This window comes from Manis pentadactyla, chromosome 10, assembly GCF_030020395.1.
Source record: "Manis pentadactyla isolate mManPen7 chromosome 10, mManPen7.hap1, whole genome shotgun sequence".
NCBI classification, from domain to species: domain Eukaryota; kingdom Metazoa; phylum Chordata; class Mammalia; order Pholidota; family Manidae; genus Manis; species Manis pentadactyla.
The window spans coordinates 68,404,201-68,429,116 of record NC_080028.1 but is presented as its reverse complement, the minus strand read 5'-3'; the positions used below and the strand labels follow the sequence as shown (position 1 = coordinate 68,429,116).

The 24,916-nt window shown below is 43.4% G+C and overlaps 1 protein-coding gene across 1 annotated transcript in view; it reads right to left on the bottom strand.

Annotated features, from left to right (window-relative positions):
• The window catches only part of LOC118928520 (FYVE, RhoGEF and PH domain-containing protein 5-like), a 368,415-nt gene that overhangs the window by 319,782 nt on the left and 23,717 nt on the right, over positions 1–24,916 (bottom strand). Inside the window, 2 exon segments of the mRNA XM_057487954.1 lie at positions 10,404–10,535; positions 10,859–11,068. Coding sequence (XP_057343937.1) covers positions 10,404–10,535; positions 10,859–11,068 — 342 coding nt within the window.

Below are 24,916 nucleotides of genomic sequence, written 5' to 3'. Positions count from 1 at the left end.
CAGACAAAATAGACCTCAAAATAAAGAAAGTAACAAAAGATAAAGAAGGACATTACATAATGATAAAGGGCTCAGTCCAACAAGAGGATAAAACCATTATAAACATATATGCATGAAATACAGGAGCACCAATATATGTGAAACAAATACGAACAGAATTAAAGGAGGAAATAGAATGCAATGCATTCATTTTGGGAGACTTTGACACACCCCTCACTCCAAAGGACAGATCCACCAGACAGAAAAGGACACAGAGGCACTGAACAACACACTAGAACAGATGGACCTAATAGACATCTATAGAACTCTACATCCAAAAGCAACAGGATATACATTCTTCACAAGTGCACATGCAACATTCTCCAGAATAGACCACATACTAGACCACAAAAAGAGCCTCAGTAAATTCCAAAAGACTGAAATCCTACCAACCAACTTTTCAGACCACAAAGGTATAAAACCAGAAATAAATTGTACAAAGAAAGCAAAAAGGCTCACAAACACATGGAGGCTTAACAGCATGCTCCTAAATAATCAATGGATCAATGACCAAATTAAAATGGAGATCCAGCAATATATGGAAACAAATGACAACAACAACACAAAGCCCCAATTTCTGTGGGACACAGCAAAAGCAGTATTAAGAGGAAAGTATATAGCAATCCAGGCATATTTAAAGAAGGAAGAACAATCCCAAATGAATAGTCTAATGTCACAATTATCAAAATTGGAAAAAGAAGAACAAGTGAGGCCTCAGGTCAGTAGACAGAGGGACATAATATAGATCAGAGAAGAAATAAATAAAATTGAGAAGAATAAAACAATATAAAAAATCAATGAAACCAAGAGCTGGTTCTTCGAGAAAATAAACAAAATAGATAAGCCTCTAGCCAGACTTATTAAGAGGAAAAGAGAGTCAACACACATCAACAGAATCAGAAATGAGAAAGGAAAAATCATGACAGACCCCACAGAAATACAAAGAATTATTAGAGAATACTATGAAAACCTATATGCTAACAAGCTGGAAAACCTAGGAGAAATGAACAACTTCCTAGAAATATACAACCTTCCAAGACTGACCCAGAAAATCTCAACAGACCAATTACCAGCAATGAAATAGAATCACTAATCAAAAAACTACCCAAGAGTACAACACAGAGAAGACAAGTAGTGATTCTACAACAGTTCGCTACGCTGATGGACAGTGACTATAAAGGAGTATATAGAGGGGACCTGGCATAGGGGAGAGCCTATTAAACAAAGTATTCGTCATGTAAGTGTAGATTAATGATAAAAAAAAAAAAGCAGTTCCTGTGTGGTGACCTCCAATGAGTTCTATACAATGATATAAAGGGCATATAAAAGTGTAGGCAAAGGGTCTGTTTGTGTTTATACAGAGGATCAAAGCCTAATTTGGCTACTCCGAAAATGAACTAAGATACGATATGAAAAAGAACTTCCAACATCAGCACTCTCTGGAAGACTCATGCCAGAAGATGATCATCAAAAAACCCCAGCAAACATCCACGCACTGCTACAGCTGTAGATGCACTCATCCCACCAGCTCCTGGACTTGCCATGGGAATGAAGGAGATATCTAAGCTGGCCTGTGCATACAGTAAAACAACAAATTGGACTGGATCTATACTGTTGGAACTCAACCAAGAATTAGGAGAAGTGCAAATTGTAGCACTCCAAAATCTTACAACCACAGACTATTTACTGTTAAAAGAACATATGGGATATGAACAGTCCCCAGGAATGGGTTGTTCTAATTTATCTGAATTCTCTCAGACTGTTCAAGTTCAGTTGGACAATATCCACCATATCATAGATAAGTTTTCACAAATGCCTAAGGTGCCTAACTGGTTTTCTTGGTTTCACTGGAGATGGCTGGTAATTACAGGTATGCTTTGGTTAGGTAACTATATTCCTATTATGTTAATGTGTGTGCGCAATTTAATTAGTAGTTTAAAACCTATCCATGCTGAAGTTACTCTACAAGAAGATATGTCAAAGAAATAATCAATCTTCCCAGGTTTTCTTCTGCCTGCTACTTCTATAGCTTTTCTTCTTCCTACCTAATCACAACCTTTAAATAGAACTCATGCCACATGTCGAATTTACCGAGTATCATAATTCTTCCAAGTGGTAAAGACACCTCAAGACAAATGCTGGGCATAGAAGCCACAGGGCATAAATATGCAAAGAAGTAAAAAGCTAACCTTTTCAAACAATAAGGCTTCTCTCTCACTTACCAACTTCACATTTCCCTGTATGGCCCCGGAAGATGACTGGTTAGCCAGAGACGGGTAAGATTCCTCAAGGGAGGAACAACCTAAGACAGGCACAGTCACAGGGGGCCATCTGGTGAGAAAATGGGGAGCAGCAGAGGTGAGGCTTAGAACCTCCCCCATCATGTTCTGAGAGAAATCTTCTGCATACGTGGATGTTTATTGCCCTCGTCTAGCTCAGATTAACACATAGTCTACAGGCACACACCTGATCATCTACATTTGCTCTCTTACAACACTAAACTCTGTTTTCTACCTTTATCTCGTATCTACCTACCACTTCAGCATTTTATTAAAAATAATAATAATAGAGAAATGTGGTATCCACATATAAATCAAGTTTAAAAATCAAATGAATATTCATATTTGAACTGACTGTTTATAGTTCATAATGCATGAACAAAACCGAAAGCTTCTGTGATGACTGCCCTTGCACTGTTCACCATGTAACTTATTCACTATGTAAGAATTTGTACTCCATGTAAGAACTTGTTAGTTATGCATCAGAAGATTGGAGACTGATGAAAATTAGGCTTGGGGTGGATTAATGATTGTGCATTGAGTATTGACCCCCCTATAGAGAAATTTATTGTTGTTAACAACTATTTGATCAATAAATATGAGAGATGCCCTCACACACAAAAAAGATATATATATACATATATATAAACAGACTTCCAATTGTAAAATAAATAAGTAACCGGGATGTAATGTATAGTATAAGGAATATAGTCAAAATATTGTAACAACTTGGTATGGTGATAGCTGGTACCTAGAATTATCATGTATAAAAATGTTGAATCACTGTGTTGTACACCTGAAACTAATGTAATGTAATACTGTGTGTCAACTACCCTTCAATTAAAAAAAAAAAAAAAGAAAAACTACCCAAGAACAAAACCCCCGGGCCAAATGGATTTACCTTGGAAATTTATCAGACATACAGAGAAGACATAATACCCATTCTCCTTAAAGTTTTCCAAAAAATAGAAGAGGAGGGAATACTCCCAATGTCATTCTATGAAGCCAACATCACCCTAATACCAAAACCAGGCAAAGACCCCACCAAAAACGAAAACCACAGACCAATATCCCTGATGAACATAGATTCAAAAATACTCAACAAAATATTGGCAAACCGAGGGGCAGAAGATGGCGGCGTGAGTAGAGCAGTGGAAATCTCCTCCCAAAACAACATATATATATGAAAATATAACAAAGACAACCCTTCCTAGAATAAAGACCAGAGGACACAGGACAATATCCAGACCACATCCGCACCTGAGAGAACCCAGCGCCTTGCGAAGGGGGTAAGATACAAGCCCCGGCCCCGCGGGAGCCGAGCGCCCCTCCCCCCCAGCTCCCGGAGGGAGAAGAGCAGGCAGAGCGGGAGGGAGACGGAGCCCAGGACTGCCGAACACCCAGCCCCAGCCATCCGGGCCAGAGTGCAGGGCGCTCGATACTAGGAAAACAGGGCAGCAAGAACAGTGAGCAGGCACTGGAGGCTGGGTGACAGAGGGCATAAGAAAAGCGCGCGACCATTTTTTTTTTTGCTTTTTTGCTGTTTTGTTTTGGCAAGCGCTTTTTGGAAGTCTTAAAGGGATAGGGACCCCAATACTAGGGAAACAGGGCAGAAAGACCAGTGAGCAGAGGCCTGAGGCTGGCACCGCAGAATAAAGAAAAACGAATGACCACCTTTTTTTTTTTTTTTTTAATTAAAAACTTTTTTTTTTTTTTTAATTAAAAAAATTTTTTTTTCTTTTTTTTTTGGTGGGCGTTGTTTTGTTTTGGCGGGTGCTTTTTGGAAGTCTTAAAGGGGCAGGGCGGGTCACTTAATCCAGAGGTAGGGAATCCGGGATCTCTGGGCACCCTATCCCCTGGGCTGCAGGGAGCAGGGAGGCCCCTTACGGAGATAAATAGCTTCCCAGCCGCTCCTGCTCCAACGCGACTCCACCATTTTGGAGTAGCTGCCCGAGCCAGGCCACGCCCACAGCAACAGCGGAGATTAACTCCATAGCAGCCGGGCAGGAAGCAGAAACCCTGTCTGCGCGCAGCTGCACAGCACAAGCCACTAGAGGCCACTGTTCTCCCAGGAGAGGAGGGCCACAAACCAACAAGAAAGGAAGTCCTTCCAGCCGTCACTCGTCCCAGTTCTGCAGACTATTCCTATCACCATGAAAAGGCAAAGCTACAGGCAGACAAAGATCACAGAGACAACACCAGAGAAGGAGACAGACCTAACCAGTCTCCCTGAAAAAGAATTCAAAATAAGAATCATAAACATGCTGACAGAGATGCAGAGAAATACGCAAGAGAAATGGGATGATGTCCGGAAGGAGATCACAGATGCCAGAAAGGAGATCGCAGAAATGAAACAAACTCTGGAAGGGTTTATAAGCAGAATGGATAGAATGCAAGAGGCCATTGATGGAATTGAAATCAGAGAACAGGAACGCATAGAAGCTGACATAGAGAGAGATAAAAGGATCTCCAGGAATGAAACAATATTAAGAGAACTGTGTGACCAATCCAAAAGGAACAATATCCGTATTATAGGGGTCCCAGAAGAAGAAGAGAGAGGAAAAGAGATGGAAAGTATCTTAGAAGAAATAATTGCTGAAAACTTCCCCACACTGGGGGAGGAAGTAATCGAACAGACCACGGAAATACACAGAACCCCCAACAGAAAGGATCGAAGAAGGGCAACACCAAGACACATAATAATTAAAATGGCAAAGATCAAGGACAAGGAAAGAGTGTTAAAGGCAGCTAGAGAGAAAAAAGGTCACCTTTAAAGGGAAACCCATCAGGCTAACGTCAGATTTCTCAACAGAAACCCTACAGGCCAGAAGAGAATGGCATGATATATTTAATACAATGAAACAGAAGGGCCTTGAACCAAGGATACTGTATCCAGCAAGACTATCATTCAAATATGACGGTGGGATTAAACAATTCCCAGACAAACAAAAGCTGAGGGAATTTGCTTTCCACAAACCACCTCTACAGAACATCTTACAGGGACTGCTCTAGATGGGTGCACTCCTAGAAAGAGCACAGCACAAAACACCCAACATATGAAGAATCGAGGAGGAGGAACAAGAAGGGAGAGAAGAAAAGAATCTCCAGATAGTGTATATAACAGCTCAATAAGCGAGCTAAGTTAGGCAGTAAGATACTAAAGAGGCTAACCTTGAACCTTTGGTAACCACGAATTTAAAACCTGCAATGGCAATAAGTACATATCTTTCAATAGTCACCCTAAATGTTAATGGGTTGAATGCACCAATCAAAAGACACAGAGTAACAGAATGGATATAAAAGCAAGACCCATCTATATGCTGCTTACAAGAAACTCACCTCAAACCCAAAGACATGTACAGACTAAAAGTCAAGGGATGGAAAAACATATTTCAAGCAAACAACAGTGAGAAGAAAGCAGGGGTTGCAGTACTAATATCAGACAAAATAGACTTCAAAACAAAGAAAATATTGGCAAACCCAATTCAAAAATACATAAAGAGGATCATACACCATGACCAAGTGGGATTCATCCCAGGGATGCAAGGATGGTACAATATTCAAAAATCCATTAAGATCATCCACCACATCAACAAAAAGAAGGACAAGAACCACATGATCATCTCCATAGATGCTGAAAAAGCATTCAACAAAATTCAACCTCCATTCATGATAAAAACTCTCAACAAAATGGATGTAGAGGGCAAGTACCTCAACATAATAAGGGCCATATAAGATAAACCCACAGCTAACATCATACTGAAGAGTGAGAAGCTGACAGCTTTTCCTCTCAGATCAGGAACAAGACAGGGATGCCACTCTCCCCACTGTTATTCAACATAGTACTTGAGGTCCTAGCACGGCAATTAAACAAAACAAATACAAGGAGTCCAGATTGGTAAAGATGATGTCAAACTGTCACTATTTGCAGATGACACAATATTGTACATAAAAAACCCTAAAGACTCCACGGCAAACTACTAGAAATAATATCAGAATTCAGAAAAGTTGCAGGATACAAAATTAAGACACCAATCTGTGGCTTTCCTATACACTAACAATGAACTAATAGAAAGAGAAATCAGGAAAACAATTCCATTCACAATAACATCAAAAAGAATAAAATACCTAGGAATAAACCTAACCAAGGAAATGAAAGACCTATACCCTAAAAACAACAAGACACTCTTAAGAGAAATTAAAGAGGACACTAACAAATGGAAACTCATCCCATGCTCCTGGCTAGGAAGAATTAATATCATCAAAATGGCCATCCTGCCCAAAGCAATATACAGATTTGATGCAATCCCTATCAAATTACCAACAGCATTCTTCAATGAACTGAAACAAATAGTTCAAAAATTCATATGGAACTGCCAAAGACCCTGAATAGCCAAAGCAATCCTGAGAAGGAAGAATAAAGTGGGGGGGATCTTCAAGCTCTACTACAAAGCCACAGTAATCAAGACAATTTGGTACTGGCACACAAACAGAGCCACAGACCAGTGGAACAGAATAGAGACTCCAGACATTAACCCAAACATACATGGTCAATTAATATAGGATAAAGGAGCCATGGACATACAATGGGGAAATGACAGTCTCTTCAACAGATGGTGCTGGCAAAACTGGACAGCTACATGTACGAGAATGAAAATGGATCACTAACCCCATATACAAAAGTCAATTCGAAATGGATCAACGACCTGAATATAAGTCATGAAACCATAAAACTCTTAGAAAAATACACAGGCAAAAATCTCATGGACATAAACATGAGTGACTTCTTCACAAACATATCTCCCCAGGCAAGGAAAACAAAGGCAAAAATGAACAAGTGGAACTATATCAAGCTAAAAAGTTTCTGTACAGCAAAGGACACCATTAATAGAACAAAAAGGTATCCTACAGTATGGGAAAATATATTAATAAATTACAGATCCGATAAAGGATTGACATCCAAAATATATAAAGAGCTCACACACCTCAACAAACAAAAATCAAATAATCCAATTAAAAAATGGACAGAGGAGCTGAATAGACAGTTCTCTAAAGAAGAAATCCAGATGGCCAACAGGCACATGAAAAGATGCTCCACATCGCTAATCATCAGAGAAATGCAAATTAAAACCACAATGAGACATCACCTCATAACAGTAAGGATCACCATCATCAAAAAGGCAAACAACAACAAATGTTGGCAAGGTTGTGGAGAAAGGGGAACCCTCCTACACTGCTGGTGGGAAAGTAAATTAGTTCAACTATTGTGGAAAGCAGTATGGAGGTTCCTCAAAATGCTCAAAATAGAAATACCATTTGACCCAGGAATTCCACTTCTAGGAATTTACCCTAAGAATGCAGCACTCCAGTTTGAAAAAGACAGATGCACCCCTATGTTTATCACTGCACTATTTACAACAACCAAGATATGGAAGCAACCTAAATGTCCATCAGTAGATGAATGGATAAAGATATGGTACATATACACAATGGAATATTATTCAGCCATAAGAAGAAAGCAAATCCTACCATTTGCAACAACATGGATGGAGCTAGAGGGTATTATGCTCAGTGCAATAAGCCAAGCGGAGAAAGACAAGTACCAAATGATTTCACTCATATGTGGAGTATAAGAACAAAGGAAAACTGAAGGAACAAAACAGCAGCAGAATCACAGAACCCAAGAATGGACTAACAGTTACCAAAGGGAAAGGGACTAAGGAGGATGGGTGGGAAGGGAGGGATAAGGGCAGGGAAAAAGAAAGAGGGCATTACTATTAGCATGTATAGTGCGAGGGGGGCAAGGGGAGGGCTGTGCAACACAGAGAAGACAAGTAGTGATTTTACAGCATCTTTGTAAGCAGATGGAAAGTGATTGTGAAGGGGTATGTGGAGGGGTCTTGGTGAGGGGGGGAGCCTAGTAAACATAGTGTTCTTCATGTAATTGTAGATTAATGACACCAAAATTTAAAAAAATGTAAGTTACCCCAAGTCTTTTCACATACATTTCCAGCCTCTTTCCCTCCCAGCCAATCTTCCTCAAATATAATTAAGCTCTAATGCAGAAATCTCACATTTTTCTTAAATTTCATACTGCTACATTCTATCCATTGCACAAACCTTGTGATATTTTTGTTACATACTTGGTTATTCAATGTATTTACAAACCCTGTTAGCCTTAGCATATTTTATGCATATTAATGAAAAATAGTAAAAGGAATTAGAGAAAATAGTTATTGTGGCAAGTTACTCAGAATGTTCCTCTCTGATTTCAAAGAGGAAAACTTACAGGTCAGTAAGTCTGACAATGACCTTTTCCCAAACAGGAAACCTCACCCAGATGGATTCTCATTTACTCAGACACAAAAGCAGCAGGGACTCCGTTGGCCAGCTCGGGCTTTAAAGCTTAATGGCCACTCCCACTGCTGTCATGGCGCCTGTGACAAATCGCAAACCCTCAGTTAGATGATACGACTTCTCCTCTAAAGCATACTCTCATATTCCTGGGATCTTATACTCTTTCTACCAAACATAGGTTCATGCTAGACAAGAAAAGGTTGCTTCAGATCTCTAAGATTCAGGAAGGTCAATTTATTCTAGGACTGTCCTAATCTAATAAGAAAAGTATAAAAATGCATCAAGACCTTTTGAACTATTCAGGTGTACTGATTATTTGCTAACTTCTCACCAAAGCACTGCAATCACAAATTTAATATCCTACCATCTGTAAACTAAAGACAAAAAAACACTTTAGCGACCCACCCTCACACATCCCCCAGTGCTCTCACTTAGTTCAGTCTGTAAGAGAAGAACTTCACAGGTCACAGATAAGGGCCTGCGCATGGTGCACATAATCACTGCTTATTCCAATTATGGGAAAAACAACACAGAGAACTCAGTTACCGGCTCACTGGGGTCAAGACAAATTACCAACCTGGAGAACATGAGAAACCTGTTTTGACCATAAGAATAGTTATTTTCTCTCTGACCTCCAACACACCATCTCCCTCTGCCACTCCTGCTTAGTTGGCTGACATGAGCTCAGACTGCTCACTTGTAAAGCATATCCCTAGTATTCTTTACCTGATCTTCTAACGTTACTTCCAATCAATCTTCCAATGAACACACTTGCATTTATTAGTATTTCCTTACCTAATGTTGCCATCTACAGTATCAAAGATGGCCAGCTGTGAACCTGCAGGTTATGGCTAACCTGGTGTAACTGATGAGGACAATGGTTCTATTTCTCAAATGTAGGGCCCACTGTCTCCTCAGAGCATGTTTCCTTGACCACCTTATATACAGAGCTCCCCCTTTCTCATGACCCTTTTATAGCACTGCTTTTTAAAAATCTTTATGTACTTACAATCTATAATTACCCTGTTTCATTGATTACCCAAGTCCCAGGAGACCTTTGTCTTGCTCACTGCTCTATCCACAGTACCTGCAGTAGGCTCTGGCACATGGTGGGTCTTGGAATTTGCTGAATTACAGGAAAATGAGTGGAATCCATAACTGACTCCTTGGAAAGCCACAAGCAGTTCTGCAGCTTGCTCAGCACCTTCAACTTCCTCGCTTTCCATCGAGGAAACAGACTGCTTACTCTATTTTCGTTACATTTTCAAAATCCAAATAATGAAACTGGTTTTACTCTCATTACTCATAAAGCTACCATACTCCAATCTTCACTTTTCTTTGCTAAGAATTTCCTTCAGCACAAACATGACACCCAAGCTGATGGTCACCCAAATAACTGACCACCACAAGGGGAAGACTTTCAGCATTCTCTCAAAATAAAATTTAACACGTTTATATCAAAAGTATGAAGCTTATGTGGCCAGTAACTGTCAGCTTTTCTCTAGTACTTATGGAAGCGGTATATTACAAAATGTACGTGACCTGTGCCTAATGAAAGGCATAGCATTAAAGCTCTTGTTACCAAGCTCTTCCATGAAAGACAAAGAAGGGGACCTGCTTTTCACACACAGGAGGTGGCCTCTGATTCTTTTTGGGAGTGATCTCTCTTTCAACAAATCCCAGGAGCCCGTGTGGGAGGCACGTTGAGTACTCTGCAGGGCATGTTACCTTCTTTTGTCCTCCTGACCAGCAGCAGATGTTTGGTCTTCCTCCTCCTCCACTGTCCTTCTCTTCCTCTTCCAACGTTCCAGGGCAAGCAGAACAGCCTCCTTTGACCACGGGTCTGGGGTCTGCACTGCTCTGTAACAGAAAACAGGATTCTAGCATTAAGATATTCTGATCATCATGCTACATAGCATGAACTTCAGGCACTGGAAATCAGAAGCTATCCAAAAAGGAAAAGGGTAATTTATACACTCACACAAATTGCCCTTAGCTGTTAAAGCTACAGTCTTGGGAAAAAACCCAAAAAATAAAAAACAGCTCAATAACTAGAACTTGAGATTTCTCCTTCACATAAGGAACTTCTTCCTTTCCTTTGAGTTACAGTTGTTCTGTCAGATGAACAACTGCAGGAGAATAAAGTGGACACACTGGGAGTCTGTTCCTCCAGCAATGCTCACATTGGAAAACGAGCCAGGTTGCTCCCGGGAGGAGCAATCCTCACTGTCGAAGACCTGCACACCACTCTGGAATTACCAGGAGACAGCACATGCTTCCTATGACTGCCATTCCGGCACAGCGTGGGAAGCACACAGGAATACTGGGCCTGCTGGATTGGAAATCGTCTTGGAGGTGTTATGCCAAAGTGGTGTGGTGAAGTCCCACAGTCCCTGTGGAGAATGGGAGACACATTATGGAATCAAAGCAGCTTAGAAGAATGACAGAAAATTTAAATTCCTTAAGAACCATGTGGGTCCAGTTACTTTCCAGAGAGCTTAAGCCTCTAAGCAACACAAAACACAGCATTTTTATGGCAACTTTCCCCATTCCACCTAAGGGCAGGAAGTGGCAGGTACTTAACAGCTGTCCCTGCAATGGATTCAACAACTTTGAAGGGAAAATTGAAAAACTGCCCACACTCATAAAACTACAGTGGAAGAAAAGAGTGCATAAGGACGTACAGGGACAAATTTTACAAGAATCCTTCAATCTCTTATGTTCAGTCATCAGAAACATACACCCAAAGTCAAACATTTTAAAAACCTGAATGCTCACCTTTTCAAATAAATATACTTATCAAGGATCTAGTGTTGTCACCGAAGTTTTGAATTTTGTTATCACTCAGCTACTGGGACTAAACGAAAACACAAGTCTTTTTAATCTAATCATCTTTATCAGCTAAGTTATATTCATCAAGGAGGTTTCCTGGGTACACCTCTATGAGCTCGGTTGATACAATTTATTGGTCCAAAGACAAAAAAGTAACAAAACCTATTAGAGTACTATACTTTACAGACAGAAGTTATTCTCACCTGAAGCAGGGATATTTTAAGTGATTTACCAAGTATTCTGCTAAACCCATACTGTATTAAAGTTCAGAGCTTTAAGAACTGAAAGAAGGATTTGCAACAATATGGATGGGGCTGGAGGGTATTATGCTCAGTGAAATCAGCCAGGCAGAGAAAGACAAGTATCAAATGATTTCACTCATCTGTGGAGCATAAGAACAAAGACAAACTGAAGACACAAAACAGCAGCAGCCTCACAGAACCCGAGAATGGACTAACAGATACCAAAGGGAAAGGGACTGGGAAGGGTGGGTGGGAAGGGAGCGAGAAGGGAATAAGGGGCATTAGGATCAGCATACCTGATGTAGGGCGGTGGGCACAGGGAGGGCAGTATAGCACACAGAGAAGACAAGTAGTGACTCTATAGCATCTTACTATGCTGATGGACAGTGACTGTAATGGGGTATGTGGTGGGGACTTGATGAGGGTGTTTAGTAAGCACAATGTTGCTCATGTAACTGTACACTAATGTTACCAAAAAAATTAAAAAATAAAAATAAAAGGAATAGAAAAATGACCCCCAAAAAAGAACTGAAAGAAGGGAACAGTTCTGGCAGCACATCTAATAGCAAAGGCTAAAGGGAGGCAGGTGGACTCGCACCAAGGTGTTTGAAGAGGTGAAAATGGCACAGAACCCACTTAGGACTTATGAAAAAAAAACTTTCAAAGTCAAGTCCTCGGTCTGGGGAGGGTCAGCGAGTCTTACCGGCGGGAAGGCCTCCAAGGGGACCCGAGGAAACGAGTGGGGACTGAGGGCTGAATGGGAACGCCGCGGGCCAAGGGAGCCGGCGAGGCGGGGCTTGCGGGGAGGGCGGGGTTTGCGAGGAAGGGCGGGCGCGCGGGCGGGCGGCGGTCGCGGCCTCTCCACCGGCTCCTGGCCTCCGGGACGAGGGCGGGCTGTGGGGGGCGGAGCTTGCTCATAAAACCTCCCATGGGAGCGATCAGCGAGCTTTTGTCCGGCGGCCGAGCGGCTTCTGCGGCTCCCTCTGTCAGACTGCCTGCCTTCCCTAGCGCGCCTGAGCTAGAGGCGGGCGGGCATTGTGCGCTGGCGGCGCGCGTTCCGAAGTTGCTGGGAGACGGCGCGCGAATGGCAGCTCGGGGCTCGCGGCTCAGGACCCCCCCAGGCCGCGGTGGCCCCCCAGCCAGCTCGGCCAGCGCGGCCGCCGCGGGCACCAGGTACTCAGCACGAGACCCTTTGCCGAGACAGCAAAAAAGAAAAAGGAAAGGAAAAGCATTTAAGTCTTTCATAAAAGTCAGTTGGTATAATGTGAACTTTCTTTTTCTTTTTTATTAAGGTATCATTGATATACACTGCTCTGAAGGTTTCACAAGAGAAACAATGTGGATACTATATTCACCCATATTATCGAGTCCCCTCCATACCCCATTGCCGTCGCTGTGCATCAGCGTAGCACGATGCCATGGAGTCCCTACTTGTCTTCTCTGAGCTACGCTGTCTTCCCCGTGACCTCACACACACCATGTGCACCAATCATAATACCCTGAATCCCCTTCTCCCTCCCACACCCCTCCCCTTTGGTAACCCCTAGTCGCTTCTTGGAGTCTGTGAGTCTGCTGCTGTTTTGTTCCTTCAGATTTGCTCTGTTGTTATATTCCACAAATATGGGAAATCATTTGGTACTTGTCTTTCTCCGCCTGGTTTATTTCACTGAGCATAATACCCTTTAGCTCCATCCATGTTGTTGCAAATGGAGGATTTGTTTTCTTTTTATGGCTGAATAGTGTTCCATTTTGTATATGTGCCACCTCTTCTTTATCAATTCATCTACTGATGGACACTTAGGTTGCTTCCATATCGTGGCTGTTGTAAGTAGTGCCTCAATAAATACAGGGGTGCATATGTCTTTTTTAACCTGGGATCCTGTTTTCTTTTGGTAAATTCCTAGGAAACGAATTCCAGGGTCAAATGGTATTTCTATTTTAAGTTTTTTGAGGAACCTCCATACTGCTTTCCACAATGGTTGAACTCGTTTACATACCCACTAGCAGTGTAGGAGGGTTCCCCTTTCTCCACATCTTCGACAGAATGTGGTGGTGTTTGTCTTTTGGATGATGGCGTCCTAACTGGTCTGAGGTGATATCTCATTGTGGTTTTAATTTGCATTTCTCTGATGATTAGCCATGTGGAGGATCTTTTCATGGGCCTGTTGGCCATCTGAGTTTCTTCTTTGGAGAAGTGTCTGTTCAGATCCTGTGCCCATTTTTTAATTGGATTATTTGCTTTTTGTTTGTTGAGGTGCATGAGCTTTTTATGTATTTTGGATGTCAACCCCTTATTGGATATGTCATTTATGAATATATCCTCCATGCTGGAGGATGCCTTTTTGTTCTATTGATGGTGTCCTTTGCTGTACAGAAGCATTTCAGCTTGATATAGTTTCATTTCTTCATTTTTGCTTTTGTTTCCCCTGCCTGGGGAGATATGTTCATGAAGAAGTTGCTCATGTTTATGTCCAAGAGATTTTTGCCTATGTTTTTTTTTTAAGAGTTTTATGGTTTCATGACTTACATTCAGGTCTTTGATCCATTTCGAGTTTACTTTTGTGTGTGGGGTTAGGCAATGATCCAGTTTCATTCCCTTACATGTAGCTGTCCAGTTTTGCCAACACTATCTTGCTGTCTTCTTTTGTGGTTTGATGAATTTCTTTGAATTGTACGCTTATATTCCTTTCTCTTTCTCTTTTATGTCTTTACTATAGTTTTTTGCTTTGTGGTTACCATGAGGCTTACATGTAACAACTTACCTCTATAACCACCTATCTTAAGTTGATAACCACTTGAGTTTGGTCCCATTCTAAAACATTTTTACTCTCTTTCCCCCAACATTTTATATTTTTCATGTCACAGTTTACGTCTTTGTATCTTGTGCATCCTTTAACTAATTATTGTGATAATTATTTTTACAACTTTTGTCTTACAACCTTCATAGTAGCTTTATAAGTAATTAATCCACTACCTCTACTATATATTTACTTTTCCAGTGAAATGTATTTTTCAAATGCATCCTTGTTAGTAATTATTGCCTGTTCTTTTCAGTTTAAAGAGGACCCTTTAGTATTTCTTGTAAGGCAGTTTAGCATGATAAACTCCTCTAGTTTTTGCTTGTCTGGAAAAAATCTTTCTCTCTCCTTCAATTCTGAATGATAACTTTACTGGGTAGAGTATTGTTGCTTGAAGTTTTTTTTTCTTTCAGCACTTTGAATATATCATGTCACTTCCACCTGGCCTACAAAATTGCACTGAAAAATCTTAGTAGTCTTATGTCACTTCACACAGAGTAAGATAGCTATAATAATAATTTTTAAAAGTGGAAAATAACAAGTGTTGGTAAGAAATTGTTGGAACCTTCATACATTGCTGGTAGGAATATGAAATGGTACACCTGCTATGGAAAAGGGTTTGGTAATTCCTCATAAACTTAAACATGGAATTATTTCACAATCCAGCAGTTCCACTCCTAGGGACATACCCAAAAGTACTGACCACAGATACCTAAATAAGTACATACACACCTGTTCATAGCAGCATTATTCACAATAGCCGAAAGATTAAAACAACACAGAGATCCCTCAATTGATGAATGGAAACACAGAAAGCAGTGTATCCATACAGTGGAATATTATTTGGGTGGGAAAGGGAATGAGGTACTAATATATGCAACAATATGGAGGAATCTTGAAAACATTACGCAATAGGAAAAAAGACATAAATGTCACATGTTAACTGATTCCACTTAGATAAAATACCCAGAATAGAAAAATCCGTAAAGATAGAAAGCAGATTAGTTGTGGCCAGGAGCTGGGGGATGGGGCAAAATGGAGAGTAACTGCTTAATGGGTATCATTGCCTTTTGGGAGTGATTAAAATATTTTAGAAATAGAAGCAGTACTTACACAACGCTGTGAATGTACGAAGTTCCCATGAATTGTAAACTTCATAACAGTTGTTTTTAAAATGGTGAATTTTACATCAGTTAAAAAAATAAAAATAGATGGCAAGGGATGTTTATGATCCAACCCAGAAAGCATTCATGATGTATTACTAAATAAAAAGTGCAATGGAAGAGCAAAAAAAAAAAAAAAATCTTAGTAGTCTTTTGAGGGTTCCCTTATATATAACAAGTTGATCTTCTTCTGATGCTTTTAATATTCTCTTCTTGTCTTTAAATTTTGACATTTTAATTAATGTGTCCTGGTGTGGATCTCTTTAGGTTCACCTTTTTTGGAACTCTTTGGGATTTCTGGATCTTGATGTCTGTTTCCTTCACCATGTTAGGGAAGCTTTCAACCATTATTTCATCAAATAAGATTTCTGCCTCTTTCTCCCTCTCTCTCCTTCTAGGAGCCCTATAATGCAAATATTAGTCTGTTTGATGTTATCCCATATGTCCCTGAAGCTATCTTCCCCTTTTTTCATTCTTCTGCTCTGACTGAATTCCACTGTTGTGACTTGCTTTTGATCAAGGAAATGTTTGTTTACAGAAGGGACATGTGCCTCTTGAAGGCAGAGGCCAGTGCTTAGCTTAAAACATTCTCTTTCCCTCTGCTCTGCTGAATGGCAATGTCCCAGATGGTTATGGCTCTGTGGGCCTGGGTTGCAAGGGGAGAATGATCGGAGCATAGCCCCAGGTGACCAAGGAGGGGCACTGTTACAGGTTGAATGTCTATGTCCCCTCAAAATGCATTGTGATGATATTTGGAGGTGAGGCCTTTGGGATGTGATTAAGTTTATGCTGGTTCATGAAGAACTCGTGTGCTTATAAGAAAAGACACCCAAGAACTTCTTCTCTTGAATGCTATCATGCCATGGGAAGGACGCATTAAAAAGTTGGCTACTGAAAGCTAGGAAGAGAGCTCTCAGCAGCCACCAAATCTGCTGGCCCCTTGACCTTGGACTTCCTAGCCTCCAAAACTGTCAGAAATAAGTTTCTGTTGTTTAAACCACTCAGCCTCCGATATTTTGTTCTAGCAGCCTGAGCAGCCTATGACCACCGAATTGCATGAATGGAATTTGGGTGGTGTTTGTTACTGCACCATGACCTCATCTATCTTGACCAATATAGCATCCAAAACCATGGATTAATCACTGTGCAATACTGCCTCTTCACTGCCACCAGAAACATCTTAATGAGACTTAATATTACTGAACAAGCCCTGTATAGGGTACTGCAGTCCAAAATGAAAGAAACCTAAAAGAACACAAAATTAACAACACAAAGGAAGAGCAAACACCAAGTCAGGTACATTGGCCCTTTAGCTCACCCATAAGCTGCAGACAGTTTTGTTTCTTCTTTCACTTAAACCAGAGTGTGGGGAAGTTGGCCTTGTGCTAAAGGTGTTGGAGGAGATAAAACAGCGCAGAGCCAGGATCTAAAGAAGTACAGGGCTAGGAAATCCTGCTGAGTGAGTCTTGTGATGGCAGATTCCAAGGCAAAGGTGTTCTTCCTTTCTTCTCTCCCTTTAACTTAGATTTCTGAATGTCCCTCAGAAGCCTTGTTTGCTTGTAGGCATGAAAAGCCTAATTTTATTGGGGCCAGGTCTTGGGGTCCTCTGCTAGTTTCCCATGAAGATTCCCTTTGAAAATCAGCTCCTCTGAATTCCTGCTTTCTCTCAGTGAAGCTGGGGTTCTTGTTTGCAAAGTCAAGGAATGAACTTAGCAAACACCCAAGGTAGAAGAGCCAGGGAGAGGCTTTTATTGAGAAATAAAGTGAGAGGAAAGAGCTCTTGCCTCACACCAGGAGGGGACAAGAGAGCTCAGGGTGGTGTGTTGTCTACGGGATTTACAGTTTGTTGATGATTTTCAGGAATGTGGGTAAAGGGCTAGGGGTGCAGACTTGTACCATGTGCCCTGCCCCCAAGGTGGGCTGGGTTATTGTCTCTTTGCTAGGGCTGTTTACAGTTGAGATACAGTGAAGTCATGGGTTATGCTGAGGTACCCTTGCGGAACACTCAGACATTCCAGGCCAAGTTGCTCCTGGCCTTTTGACCTTTAACTGATCTCACTGAACATGTTTACATTCCTAGTTGGCTATCCTTTATATTGTTACATTGGTTTGACTGTCAATATCCTGCCTTGCTTTTTCCGGAGGCTCTCACCTTACTCTGACTACACCCAAGGACCCTGTCTCATCAGCACTGTCTGAAATGTCACAGTCTGTCAGGTCTTAAGAATTTTTCAAAGTGGCTTCACTCTGATTTCCAGGGTGTCCTGATTATTTGCGATTTTAAGGCTCATCATGTCTTTTCAGGGAAGTTTGATTTCTTGGTTTCAAATCATTGGCTTCCACCAAAAATCACAAGACACAAAACATGCTGACAGTGGTATCTGCATCATTAGATGATTTGAGAGGCAGAAAAAAATACTCCCATTCAGTAAATATTGGTCACATGCCCACTCCATACTAGGCACTATGCCAGGCATCAAGGCATAACAGTGAATCCATTTTATATGTGGTTCTTACCCTAATGCAGTTTTCCATCAGGTAGGGTAAACAGAACAAAAAATGTAATAAATTAAGTACATACAATTGTGGAAATGCTATTAAGGAAAAGGGATGGTGCTAATATACAGAATGAAAGAGGTGAGTGTGGGTTTGGGGGAAGAGAGTCTGATGTTAGTTTGGGGTCTTCCAAGAAGCAGTCACCAAGGAAGATTGGAGGTATTGCTAATAATGAGTATTGTGGGCTGAGTTGTTCCCCACCCCACCCCAAATTCATATATTCAAGTCCTAACCCGAGACACCATAGCTCAGATTGTGACTGTATTTGGAGGTGGGGTCATTAAAAAGGTGGTTCAGTTAAAATGAGGGCATTAGGGTGGGCCTAATCCAACCTGAATGCTGTCCATATAAGAAGAGATGCCATGTAAGGGGTGGGTATGCCCAGAGGAAAGGCCCTATGAGGAGGCAGTGAGAAGGCAGCCATCTGCAAGCCAAGGATAGAGGCCTCAGGAGACCCAAACCTGGGATCCCTTAGGCTTGCGCTTGCAGCCGAACTGTGAGAAACAAATATCTGTTGTCTAGGCACCCTGGTCTATGGTCTTTGACTACGGCAGCCCTAGAACACTAATGCAGTGAGTTACCTCAACAGCTACTGATGCAGGATGAGCTGGGAAGGGACAAAGCAGGTGCTGCCTGTTCCCCATGCAGCACTTGTCCGGGTGGGTTGTATAACTGATTGAACAGTGTCCCCAGAATTCTTTTTTTTTCCTCCAAGAACTTTTTTTTTTTGGTATCATTAATCTACAATTACAAGAGCAACATTATGGTTTCTAGACTCACCCCATCATCAAATCCCCACCACATACCCCATTACAGTCACCATCCATCAGTGTAGTAAGAACTATAGAATCACCACTTGTCTTCTCTGCGTTGTACAGCCCTCCCCATGCCCCCTCCTACATTATGTCTGTATGCCCCCTCCTACATTATGTCTGTTTCCCCCAGAATTCTTGTCCACCTGGAAATAGGGTCCTTGACGATGTATTAGTGGATGATATCAAGCTAAAAATCATCCTGTATTTAGAGCAGGCTGTAAATTTGATGACTGGTGTCTTTCTAAGAGAAAGAAGAGGACAATTTGGACAGACACACAGAGAAGAGGCCACGTCAAGATAGAGGCAGAGATTGGAGGGATGCAGCCACAAGCTGAGGAATGTCTGGGACCACCAGAAGCTGGAAGAGGCAAGGAAGATTTCTCCCCTAGAGCCTTCAGAGGGGGTACAGCCCTAGCAGCACCTTGATTTAAGACTGAAGACCTCCAGAAAAACGAGAGGGAAAGTTCCTCTTGTTTTTAGCAACTCCATCTGTGCTAATTTGTTGCAGCAGCCACAGGAAACTAATACAGGGGAAGATGAGCCTCTGAACAGCCCATAGGACCACTAGGGAAGAAAGATAGGGACTTTGCCCAGCTTCCTCCTATGTCCTGTTTCCCCCTAGGAGATCGCTGCCCTGAGTCCATTTGCCTCCTGCTGCCACTTTGGCAGCTATGTGTGAAACGTGTTGTTTCTTTGAGATGTGTGTGTATTTTTGCACAGAGAAGCAAAGATCACAGTTTGATAACACATCCTATGGGGAATGAAAGATGTGCAACCTCTACAGGGAGAATCTAGCAATATACACAGGTATCTTTACCTATAGCAATATCTATTGCTGAATCGACACACCACAACCATGTCTAGCAACATAAAACAAAAGGTGAACTTAGCTTTTTCACTGCAGCACTGTCTGTGTGAGCAAAAGACTGGAAGCAAATCAGTATGTTAAGGGTTTAAATCAGGGGCCAGCAGTCGCCAAAAAATCATCACGGAACCTCATCTTCAGTGATAAACTCTCAAAGTCCTTCCTGGTACAGTGTTTGTGTTACAGCTGCACCTGCGTACCAGGCCCTGGCTGAGCACCCACCTGCATGATCTCTTGCTCACTCCTCACGACAGGTGTCCGAGTGGGGCAGTACTACCCCATGTCCTGGATGATGAAACCAAGGCCTGAAGCAGTGGAGGAGGCCTGGAACCACTCTCTGTCTCCAGAGAGACTACACATGCTGCCTCCAGGGGAGTGAGACCCTAAGTTTGGCCTCTGATTTGTCTTTAACTTGATGGCTTAAGCACTAAGAATGGGCTCTACAGGATTTCCTTATAGCCCAGCTAAGATCTGCACAGCACTTTACAGTCTATAAACACCTCTGCATACTTAACCTCAGGTGATTCTTCCCACCAACCTGTAACGTAGACATCATCACTTCCAACAAAGAGGAGAGAATGAGGCCCAGAGAGGCTGAGTGACCTGCCCAGGGCCCCACAGGAAGGGATTAGAAATGGAGGACAAGAACCTGGGTTTCTGATCCCCAGGCTGAGAATTCTCCCCTTCACATGGCAATGCCCCCAGAGGACCCTGGATGGCATGGGGGCAGGTCTGGCAACTCGCCCATGGACCCAGGGTACTGTATGAGCATTTATGGGGGGCGTGTGGCCGTGTATCTGGGAGTATTTATGAGCTGTGCAGCTAAGCCTAATTTTTTTTGTCCGTGATTGCTTTGAAATGTGGGTTCTGAGAGGTCAGCTGTAATGCCAGCTGGCACAGCCCTCTCCCCATACGCCCAGGACAGAGCCTACAACAGTGGTAGGCTGGGGAAACCACCCATCACACAGGCCATTCTATGAGTATTTCCAATCCCACTGCTGCAAGAAAGTGCTGGAGAAGAGGCAAAGAGCTGGAAAACAGAACCCCTGAGGACAGCACATTGTCCTCCTCCTGCAGTCAGTCCTCGCAAATCCCATCTTTCAGCCCCCACCCCCATGGAGGAACCCTGAGCCCCTAAACCAGTTGAAACATTTTCTTCTGTGCACCCCAGTTCAATTAAAATGATGAGTTTGTCCCTAGTTAGCGATTCAGGAGACAAATCTTATATGAAGCAAGCTGGAAGTATCATCACCTGGGAAGAGCAACTCACCTTTACTGAAACAAATTACAGGACTTGATCGGTTGAGTCGTCTGTACCTCTGTACCTCCACCCAGCCCCAAATCTACCCTCCAAGCAACCAATTCTGCATCCCTTCATCCTTCCTCTCTACCCACTGGACCACCTGGCTCCCAACCTCAGCCATAGCTCCTCTCCAGATTCTAGGATTCATTCTGCCATTAGTCAGGGAGGAATGGGGGACTTCATTCAGGCCTGCAGGGTCTGAACGTAAAGTGCATTAAGGCAGTTATCAAACTGTAAAGTCTATGTAAGAGATAGTGTGCTGGGGTGACCAACTCCAGAGCCCATCTGCTGTTTGATATCAAGCTCACCTTATAACCCTGCTCCAGAGTCTGCGTGCCTATCTTGATAAACTCTGGCACATCCCAGCCTCAGTAAATGGGATGTGCTACTACATTCACCCTGCCTGCTCCACTTGCTCCCAGACTACCTGGTTCGGAGAAACTTCCTGAACTTCTCAGAGCAGCAAGAGGAATCAACAGATAAAACTGCAGTGATGCCACTGCCTCCCATGGGGAGATGAGAACCCCATCCCTGGAGGAACTCAAGCACCAGCCCATCAACAACTGAAGTGTCCAGCGAGGGGCAGGGTGTCCCGACCTCCAAAGTTCCTTCCAACCCAGAGTGTCTACCTTCTTTAGCTCGAATTCAGACTTCCCACAGCAAAGTAAGTTATGGGTTGATGAAGCCAGCAAGCTGAGTATGAACTCAGGATGCAGCTGGATAAAACCTCTCCTGCAGTCTACCTCAACCTACAGGGTCTGCCTTCAGAACCCCTACAAAGGAAATGACCTGGGTGGGTGGGTGGGAGGCATCAGGAGGATTTTGTTGACATGTACAAATTACAGAAAATGAAAAATCAAAACCGAAACAAAACCTAGAAGTTCTAGGCATTTTCTGAGTGAGCTATGGCAGTTCTGTTAATTCTCAAACTCCAGAAGGCACAGAAGTTAGAACCTGAGCTGAGGTAGCACCTGTCCAAAGCCCAGGGTGGGGGCTTCCTTGCACACCTTAGAAGGTAATGAGACACTTGTCATGGGCTATTACAACTGACCGGACCAGCAACACTTAGTTAAGAGGAGAGATGGGGGAAAGGGTTTCCAGGAAGGAAAAGCCACAAAAAAGGGGCATGAAGAGAGATACGTGTGTGACTTATTTAGGAGAAAGTTGGGTTCTTTTTTTAGTCAAACACAACATAAACAGCTCTTTATATACATTATTTAACTTAGTTCTCCCAACAAGTTATTAGCTCCATTTCACCAATGAGAACACCTAGGTGCGGAGACATGAGACAGCAAACTCCACATCACGCCGCTGCCCAACCATGGAGCCAGAGTCTCACACCCAGTCTGCCTGGTTCCGAGGCTGCCTCCCCTCCAGAATGGAGCTGACCCAGGGGGAGGCAATTTCTCCATGCAGCTATGTAAGGAGAAGCCATATGGTTAGGGGAGAGTTTCTTTAAGAGAGAACTCGGAATACCTGGGGGAATCTGTTACAAATGCAGGTTTCTGGGCCATACTACAGAATATCTGGGAACAGAGCCTAGAAACCTGCATTTTTAAGAGTTTTTTTTAAATGGCATATTAATATTTGAGAAATGCTGGAGTTAAGAGAGTCAAGACACTGAGGTTCAAATCCCAGCTCCCCTAGCTGTGCAAGCCTAGGCAAGCCAATTCTCTTTTCTGAGCCTCAGTTTCTCCATTGCCAGGTGAGAACCCCTTCCCTCCCTCCAAGTTGCTGTGAGGATCAAAGGAAGTTAGAAAAACTCTCTGGACACATGTGTAGACCCCAAGAGGCCTGGGTTTCTTCCAGCCACCAAACTGGTGCTTTGTCCATGGAAACCACTCCCTGGTGGGGAGTGGCTGGCTGTGACTTCCTCAACAGCAGGGGTAGGTGGGGAGAGGGGGCAGGGTGGACCTGGCACATCCCCCCAGCAGGGCGAGTTGCCTGGCACCCAGATGGCACTCTGCCAGTGATGCCTACTGCACAGCCCTAGTGGGGAGGGCCATCTGCAACCAGGTCTGAGTCAGTGCTAGCCCCCAGGGGAGCCTCTGCAGAGGGAGAGGGGAGCCTGGTCCCAGACTGCAAGACTAAAGGGGGCGGGCACAGCAGAGGGGACATCTGGTAGGCACACCAGCCTCACTCTTCTGCCCAGCTGAGAACCCCCTTTAGCACACCTACAGGGCCCTCTCCAAGCGGCAGAGGCGCAAGGGCTCCTCGGCTCAGCCACCGTGCAATTTAGTTCAGGATTTCCAGAGACTCTGCTGTGTGGTGGGTGCTGTGCTGAGTTTAGGATGAGGACCCTTGCTTTCACGGAGAGCCCGAGTCTACAAAGGACAAAAACCAATCAGGCAAGATGTCGAACATGAGGAAAAGGCAGCTCACTGTAGATTCTATTTGTCTTGAAGAAATACTAAGTATTCTGCTCTCAGGATTTTTAAATTAAGAACAAGAAACATCAAATTCATTTGACAAATATAACAAACTCTTAAAAATATATTTGCATTCTATCTTCATAGTGGGGAGGGAGATGGTGGGGAGGAACCCAGCAGGGGCTGACCTGGGTCAATCAGTCTTGGGTAAGATGACACCACAGACACCACAGTCCATGGGACCAGTGTGTGCCACCCCCTCTCCTGTCCAGCCGCCTACCCATGTGCCTGCCCACCGACCACCACCCTGTTTCACATCCACACACAGGTATGCACATGCGGTGCCCCTTCTAGACAGGGAGGGAATGTGGTGAGAGGAAAGCCTGCTCACTAGGGGTCTGGTCTAGTGGGGAAACTACGCACCATGCTGTGCACACAGCCACAGCACAGGGAAGGCGGCCCGAGTCCCAGGGGCCAGAGGAGGAGGACAGATAAACTGCTGGGAAAATTCAGATGACATCAGGTACCACTAATAGCCAGAAGATGTGATGAAGGCTTCAAGGAGAAGGTGGTACTTAAAATGGACCAAACAGTGTCACTGGGAAGCCTTGGAACCTGCAGAAAGAGGAACCGAGTACCTGGGCATAAAGGAGAGCGTGAACAAGTCAGGGAAGCCAGATAGCTCAGGATGTTGTCAGGGGACCAGAAAGCATTCTGCTTGATGGATGGAAGAGGAGCAGAGAGAGATTAAGAGGAATGGGTCCCAGCAAGCTGGCACAGCCTGGAGGTAGACTCTGGGGCCCTGCCGGGAAGAGCCTGGCTGAGGAAAGGCTGTGGGGGCCTCACAAACCCCCTGGCTAGGTGGACTTCCTGAGATCTGCCTACCTGCTCTGCTAGGTGATCAGAGAAGCACCCACTGTGAAAAGTGCCCGGTGCTCCCAGAAAGCTGTTTCCAGCTGCCAGGCAGCAGCTGGTGGCATACTGAGGGAGGAGGGATGGCTGTGATCCTGAGGTCTGTGGGCGACGGAGCTGCTCCCCTCGGACTCCTTACAGGGCAACAGGGGCCCGGCCAGGAACACTGCTGGATCAACATGGGGACATATAGTTATATTTCTCTGGGATCCAGAGAGCTAAGCTCCCCAATTCGGGATGCCTTCCCAGGAAAAAAGCACACCCAACTTAGCTGTCAGGCTGAGCACTATGCCAAGAAGAGATGGAAGCCAAATGCCTGGATTTTAGCAATTGCCTGAGACCTCTTTGGGGAAAAAGTACTGCAGAGAGCCAGGGTCTGGGACCCG